Here is a 7,785-nt window from a genome sequence, read left to right as displayed (position 1 = left end):
GTGCGCGAATCGACTTTCTAAGGGAGTGAGAAAGTGAAGAAGGGGGAGGAGAGGAGGAGACCGACTCGTGAGATTTTAAGTGATAGATTACAGTGGGGAGAAAGGGGGAAAAAGTTCACGGGAAAAAAGAGAGGGAGGGGCGAGAGACGCCCCTCTGGACATGGCTACCGTAACGGAGCCTCGGAACTCACCGGGTTATCGGGAGGCGGCTGCATCAGCCAATCCGACAAAATATCCCGAAACTCATCCATATCGAAGTCTATGTCTTGTAGAATATGGCACAAATCTAAGTCTTCAGGGCTGTTGTAAATAAAAACACTAAAACTCTTAATTTCCATTTCAGAAAAAAAAGAAGTAGGAGAAGAAGAAGAGGAAGAAAAGTAACATTCAATGCATTTGATTGTCTTTAAGACTATTTATTTACTCATATTTGTATCGGTAGATTGGAATACTTAAAGGACAAGTTCTGGGGAGCATACTGTTCAAGTGCACAATCACTGTCTTTTAAGTCTAAAAATAAATCAGTAAATATATATTTATATAGGCTATATTTCGTTAAGACTAATTGGTCCACAAAGATCTGTGCATTCTCAAGTGCCTCAGTACAAAAGAAAAACAATATTATTATCAAAATATTCATTTTAATGTCTTTACTTCATACATAAATACATGTTTAAAGAACACAGGCGCGATCCACCGATCATTTCAGTAATCTCAATGACTTGCTATGAGGGCTGTACATACACCGTCGTTAGGTTGGAAAACGCTACAAATAGGCGAGCCGCCGTCCCTTGGTTCTAAATCTCTGTCTATACCTTTTGCCCAGGACCGCGGCCAGATACTTCTTCACTGCCATTTGCTTCCTGTAACGGCTGTAGCTATCCGTGAAGACTCCGTCCGAGTGGCGCTTAGATAGTGGTTCTGAATCGTCCTCCATTGTGCTTCCGCCACTACGCGCAAGAGAGAGACAGAGAGAGAAGACGGCAGGGAATTCCCAGAGTTAGAAACCGCACCCGCTAATATATGTGAACTTCCATCTAAATGTAGGCTGTTCCTTGTCGTTTGTATTTGTAATGAATGTAGCTAACCGATTGCAAGCGCAGAATTAGGTATCTATCGATTTATGCGCGGTACCCGCGTTAGTCTATACTGCAGGGCACTCGTGTGTCAATATCTAACCCCTGGAGAAATAAATTATTCATCAGAAAATTGAATTTATTCATCCACTTGGATAGGGAGCTGCATACGTAAAGAGACAGATTAGGGAAGGACGCCAGAGTCCATTCAGTCAGCCTAAGTTTTCAAATGCTACAAATATGAACAATTAACCATCGGCGAAACTATTAGTAATGAAATGGAACTTGTGAGGGAGCACATATATACACATATTTCCCACACGCGGAATACAAAAACGACAAAGAAGGGACAAAAAAGGAATCAGAGAAAACACATGATGGTCCGTGAGTTTGGTAAAGAAGAAAAGACAACCACCGGGAAAAAAAAAACAGGAAAACATGGTCACACCCTAAAACAATGAACAGAGCAGGAGCGAAAGAAAGAAAATGGAGAGAGAGAGAGAGAGAGAGAGAGAGAGAGAGAGAGAGTTCTTACCCTACGCGCTTTGCCATCAGAGAATGCAGGTATTTTCTGGCAGATAACTGACCCAGCGCTTTCCTGTAGGCTTTATTAAAGATCCCATCCGCGTGCCTTTCCGTTCTGGGGTGACAAAACGCCAAACACACATACTGTCACACACCCCACCCGCGGGCAAGAAACCGGATCACAGTCAAAGGCGCCAGTCGTGGTCCGATCAAGATCAAATTATCCAAATTAACTTTTTCGGTTACTATTGTTTTATATTGCCTCTTTATGTCTGTCAAGGGACAGAATGTGGCCAAACTCCAATGGTTTAGCAAATTTCACAATCAGAAATTTGTTTTCTTTTTTGAGGTTGCGACGGATCATTCCAAAGCCCGCCTCCATTGTAATGGGACACAAGTTTTAGAACTTACAACACGTTTATTAACGACACAAAACATACATATCACACTGATGAACGAAAAATATGCTGGACAGAAATAAGATTCCACCAAATGGAATGTCAGGTGTGAGTCAGACGAGACAAATTTGTTGAACATTTGATTCACCTTTTCTCAGGAGGGTAATATAACGGGTATACGTCGTCTGCGACTGACGGAGAGCTTCGTACAGCAACCTGCTCAGTGTCAAAGGCCAGCTCTGGTAATGAATTCCCCTCCTCGTCATAACCTTCATTCTCCAGTCTGACAAAAAGGGAAACCAATGGGTCAGAGAGAAGCTTAGTTCACTGAGACATTTAAAGTCGTTACTACACTTGAATGTAATAAAATGCTACGAAACCACAAATAAAATGTGTCAACAACTATCAACCAAGAGTAGTCTTCTCAATCTCAAACGCACTCAACAGGAAAACCGTCACCCAGAGCAAACAGGCCCGTAAATTGTTCTGCTTAAGTGTCTATATGACACTCCAGTAAAATATCGCTGATAGACCAAAAGAGCGCGCCGACAAAAAAGCCTATTTTCCATTACTTTTTTTTTAAAAAATATGAGTTAATCACTAAATGGGTAAATAATCGAAGAAAATTACATAGGTTTCACGATAGCACAAAATATTTGTTCAGAAATGAGCTCAAGAAATTTCCTAATGGGAAAATGTATCCATCCGCCCACACTTTCTCTTTAATCATGTTTGAAATCCCTAAGGGCAGGGCGCGCGCGCACACACACACACACTCATGATATACACGCGCGCGCGCACACACATACTCCAAGGAATTCTCGGAGACTAGAAAATATGCGTAACAGAGCTGGTCATCTCTGCGCTCTGCGGTAACCCACTTCACGCGCGCACACACACACACACACTCATGATACACACACGCACGCGCACACACACACATACTCCATGGAATTCTCGGAGACTAGATAATATGCGTAACAGAGCTGGTCATCTCTGCGCTCTGTGGTAACCCACTTCACTCGCACCAGATTTCTTCAGCGCTCGCACCGCTCTACTGCCACCTGAAGGATCTCCTCATTTCGATTTAAAAGGAATATATGTCTTAAACTATGTAAACTATAGAAATACATATTCTATATCAATAGAAATAAAAACGACATGTAATTCACCTCACCACCTCATCTTATTGACTTTTATGAGATCAAAAAACGAAAAACTGTCAAATACGATTTGTGCAAGTTCACACATCCATCCTTGGTTATTTAATTAATATTGACAAACATTATGTTTCTGCGTGCAACTGTTGCACGACCTGCTTCCTCGCGAACCCTTGGCGAGGCTAACGGATCATCCATGTCTCAGTGTTTTAAACAAATAATAAGAAAAGGAAGCAGTAGATTTAGATGCGCTGATGTTTCAGACTTTGTTCCGCACCTGACGTTTGGATAGCTGATCCCGAGAGGAGAACACACGCTGCAGTGCACGAGAAGCCCGTAGATGAGGAAAGCTAGAGTCGCCTTGCTGCTCGTCATCATTCTGTGAATGAGAGAAAAGTAACATCTCACATAAAATCCCAACGCATTTCTTTCTCGCAAGAAAGAACGAAGAAAGAACAAATACTCGAACACGACTTTAAACCAATGCATGCAGAATTAAACGTTGTATAGTATAACCCAGTGCATAATCCAAAGGGCGAAAAAACGCATTGTTAATGCGCTCTGTACTCTTGAAAACTGTTCCAAGAAAAAGGTTTTAAATTTTTTAAAGGGCTGGTTTCGCACAGGCGCAGCAGGTGTCACTGGTCTCTTTTGTAAAGCGCTCGCAATGCAATTTGCCCTGAAACATTCTTCTGACCACTGTTTTATCGCCTCGTGCTCCTAAGATATCAATGTCTGTCATCTGAATTACAAAAAAAATGTTAATTTTCTGAAAACAAAAAATATCAGAAAATAATCCTTATAATTAAGTTGAACCAGTTAAGAGTTTTCAATACTGTAATATACCGTGTTTAACAAATATTTAACTGAGAATTTGAAAAACATGCACTCGGCTTTCTTTGTTCTTGGCTGGAAGTTTGGCGCGCATCACATACCTAGAGCAGCGCGTGGAGCTGGATGCAGTCCGGGTGAGGCTGCGACTGAGAGAATGAGATAAGATCTCTCACTCTACCTCTCTCTCGCTCCCTCCCTTCCTCTCTCTCTCTCTCTCTCTCTATCTCTATCTCGCTCTCTCTCTCTTTCTCTCTGACTCTCTAGTGTTTTCCCCCTGTCTTCCTCAACTTCCAGCGAGGCACCTCTGTAGTCTCCTTTGGCTCTTGGGTCCAGAGCTTCTTGAAATGCGCACAATGCAGTTCTCAAGTTTCCCTGTCAAGAGCTCGTCGCTGGCAGAAAATGCCCGACCATTAGTCTGCATTTATCGCGGCGATACTTTGTGCTCTGTGGGACCGAAGTGCCCAGTTTTATGCCTCCACCAGGAGACGAGCCTCTTTCAGTACCCACGTTGAGGATGCTGTCGACGTCACTGGCCCGTCCTAGAGGTGGGTAAACTGATGTTCTTTCCTTTCTCGTCACAGACGTGGCGCGAGTCATAAAGCTCATTTTGGCACTTAAAAAAAATGTTATCTGACTCAAAGAGTAAACATTCTGTGTGTTTTTTGAGATGTTTGGTAAGGTTATCTGGCGTGGTCAGTGTCAAAGGTAGGTCAGATGAGTCATTCCTGGCATAGTGCCAGTCAAAGGCTTTACCTGTCCGGTAAAAATAAAACCCCTCCCTTCTCTTTCTCTCTCTCTCTCTCTTAGACAGACATGTGTTCAGGTTGGAAGCTCTTGGGAGGAGTACTCGCATACACCGGAGCTGTTCTTGACCACCAGATGGTGAAACTCATGCTTTTACTTAGGCCCTCCAAACACTCGACGACCCAACAATCCGGTCGATAATAATAGTTTACTTCAATAATAGTTACTAATAGTTTTTACGATTATTTATCTCGTCCAGAGTGCGTTCTTTCAGACCATTAAAGGTTATCTCACAGCATTATATTAGGCTGAAGAAATTTCGTCGGAGAAGCACGGTACATGACAGGCTCTTGGTTTGCCAGCATAATGTTCTATTCATTAATAACATAGCATAATGCTGAATGGTTTATTGCTAGTTATTTGGATATGAGTAGCCTATACTTTTCTTTATCCATAGGGAGCGAAACAATGATTTCAACGTAGTATGAATTTGAAAATGGAACAAAAAGTGAATAAAATTGAAATACATTATTCTTGTCCCTTGAGAAATTTTCATACTCTGGTCTTTGTGACATCTGAGAAACTAATTTCCAAGCGAATGTAACATCACAGAAACTTTAAATTCAATACTGTGTCATTCGAAGCAAAAATGGAAGAGATTAAAATGTAAAAGATGTTGTTAAGCTTTCTTCAGCTATACTCGTTTAAACTTGACCTCTCAAAGAACATTAACTGACCATTCAGTAGGCTTTCTACTCTGCGCATGTCTTTGTCTTACATAGAGACTTTTATGAATGAATCACCTGAGACGGTTCTAGTGCTCTGACGTCATATGACGAACATTTTGGAGATTCGTGTGCAGAAACATAACTGCGTCTATAGTCTATAGTTCAGGGTTAGATTCCACAAAGTGACGTCTTCGATCTCAACTTTATATAAACGGATCCCCTAAATACAATGAGACGAGCGCCATCACGTGTTTTTACGTTAAAAACGCACCAAAAAAGAAAAAGAATGAATGACTTCTGACTTTGCTCTCGTACATTCTCACCTCACGTTCATTAACAAAATCCTTATCAACCAAACAAGTTGGCACATATTTTAAATAATCGAATGTATGCCTGTCTTTAAGATATTAGAAATGCTCTGAAACATTTCTAAGCATAATAAATTATATTACTTTTCTTTAAACGTTGCTCTGCAGTAAGCATTCATCTTGCTATTAAAAATTATTGTTTATTTCTATTGACGTTATCGACATAATGAGCGCTGATTTTTTTTTTTAATTTAGGCTTATTATTAGCTAACTGACTTATGACTGTGAGCTCCACACGCGTCATGAATGCACATCAAAGTTGATCAATTTATGTTTTAATCGGTCGAAATGTCCTGCCTTAGCGCAATGAAATAAAATATATGAGTCGTCGAGTTTTGAAAGTATGAAGATATCATTTCCAGCTTTTAGTAAACTGAGACGAAATATTTAGTGTTTCTCTTCACGATTAAAAAAGTAGCCTAAACATCCATAAAATGCATGCGTAATTATTAAATACGAGAAAATGTCTCGTTTTATAATTGCATCTATTAAAAAAATTTAAATGTCCCTGTGAAACGAAGCAACGCCGGATTTGAAAAAAAGGGGTTGTCATCAAAGCGGATTCTCTATCTAATTACGCTTTATGACAACTAAAACTGAATGAAAACTCTCACTGTTTGAGTGTTCTTAGCGATTTAATATCCTAACGGTCTAACTAATGAAACGATAAGATATCATTAGAATTATGATAGCTTTTTAATCATTTTTATTGCTTTATTGTTTCAATTGTTTTAGTGTTTCTTTGTTCAAGAGCTTTATACGCTGATCGCTGAATGTAATAAAAAGTAACCTGTCACTTTTGGCCTTTTCAAAGGATTACGTCCTTTGTCCCGAGAGATTATAGAGCGGTACGATGTTCCCTGAAATAAAAATTGCATCGGTAAATAGCCTAAATCTAATACAGAGAGACGATCGATAGCTCATGAGTATTAGGCTACTTTAAAAACGGCTGAGACGAATAAAACACCCGACAGGAAGATTGATAAGGATATATTAGCTCATAATTGTATGAATCATAACCTGGGAGCTTTACAGAAATATCTTCCGCCTGTCAGTCGCTAACGACTAAAGCTGTAAATATACTACATTTCCTTCTAAATCAAAACGATGCACTAATTAGCTGTTGACCGTAATCGGAGGACATGCGGTCAGCTCTATCCGTTGATTCATGAACAAGAACGCTTTGCTTTGTCCCACTTCGTTCCGGGAATCGAGAGCAGCGAAGAGTGGCACTAGTTAACTTTCAGTGAATTTGGACCACCGATACTAGGCCTACTTTTCAGCACTAAACATTAAAAGTCAAGTACATCACATCGTGAACTTGTAAAGACGAACGAATTTATCACCTCCAGTATCATAAACAGACGTGATGTCTTTCATGTGAAGATTTACTTAAGCGTGAGTACGCGTGAGTCGGCTTCTTGCAAGGGAGGTTCTCTCGCGACAGAAGAACTGCTTGAAAAAAAACACTTGAAAGCATTAAGTTTCTTCCACAGATGCACTTTTTAACAGCTTTTATCCACTAAAAGATACATGAAATAGATAATAAAACTATACAGACACACACAAACAGCTGCCACCTGAAACTCTTTATTGCTTCAAATCAGGCAGTCGTACAGACAAGCCATAAACTGCTTCAGTGTCTCATAAGCAAAGACACTTACTCACTCACTCACTCACTCACTCACAGAGTGCAATAACGGTTTGTTTACATTTCATACCCAGATTCATAAAGAATACAAGCAACTGTGTACAGTGTGATATTCAATAAAACCTCCAAGCATCTGTTAGTAAGGGATCTCTCTCTAAACAGAGGAGAGTGTGTGTGTGTGTGTGTGTGTGTGTGTGTGTGTGTGGTTGGGGGGGGGGGGGGGGGGGGTCATGGGAGGATGCATGTGGGTGTCCTGCTGTTGAAATATTGCGTAAACAATAGGCCTATATTCATTTACTCC

The 7,785-nt window shown here is 40.5% G+C and overlaps 1 protein-coding gene across 2 annotated transcripts; it reads right to left on the bottom strand.

Annotated features, from left to right (window-relative positions):
* Nucleotides 1-766: 766 nt before the first annotated feature.
* adcyap1a (adenylate cyclase activating polypeptide 1a) lies at nt 767-3,537 on the bottom strand. 2 transcript variants are annotated; one of them, XM_030780251.1, is made up of 4 exons: nt 3,437-3,537; nt 2,148-2,282; nt 1,612-1,716; nt 767-950 (listed from the first exon to the last, which is right to left on the bottom strand). In XM_030780251.1, exons 1-4 carry the CDS (start codon nt 3,535-3,537, stop codon nt 767-769), a joined length of 525 nt encoding a protein of 174 aa, XP_030636111.1. The 2 variants fall into 2 exon arrangements, with proteins under 2 accessions (XP_030636111.1, XP_030636112.1); XM_030780252.1 differs by lacking the exon at nt 1,612-1,716.
* Nucleotides 3,538-7,785: the final 4,248 nt, after the last annotated feature.

The sequence above is a fragment of the Chanos chanos genome, chromosome 7 (genome assembly GCF_902362185.1).
Source record: "Chanos chanos chromosome 7, fChaCha1.1, whole genome shotgun sequence".
Lineage (NCBI taxonomy): Eukaryota > Metazoa > Chordata > Actinopteri > Gonorynchiformes > Chanidae > Chanos > Chanos chanos.
Note: the sequence above shows the minus strand (reverse complement) of the source record. Positions and strands in the feature narration are given on the sequence as shown.

Coding starts and splice junctions, on each gene's coding strand:
- adcyap1a (XM_030780251.1), bottom strand. CDS start 3,537: ATGATGACGAGCAGCAAGGCGACTCTAGCTTTCCTCATCTACGGGCTT. Junction 1,717..2,147: donor TATTACCCTCCTGAGAAAAG/GTGAATCAAATG, acceptor TTGTCACCCCAG/AACGGAAAGGCACGCGGATG. Junction 951..1,611: donor CTGATGGCAAAGCGCGTAGG/GTAAGAACTCTC, acceptor TCTTGCGCGTAG/TGGCGGAAGCACAATGGAGG.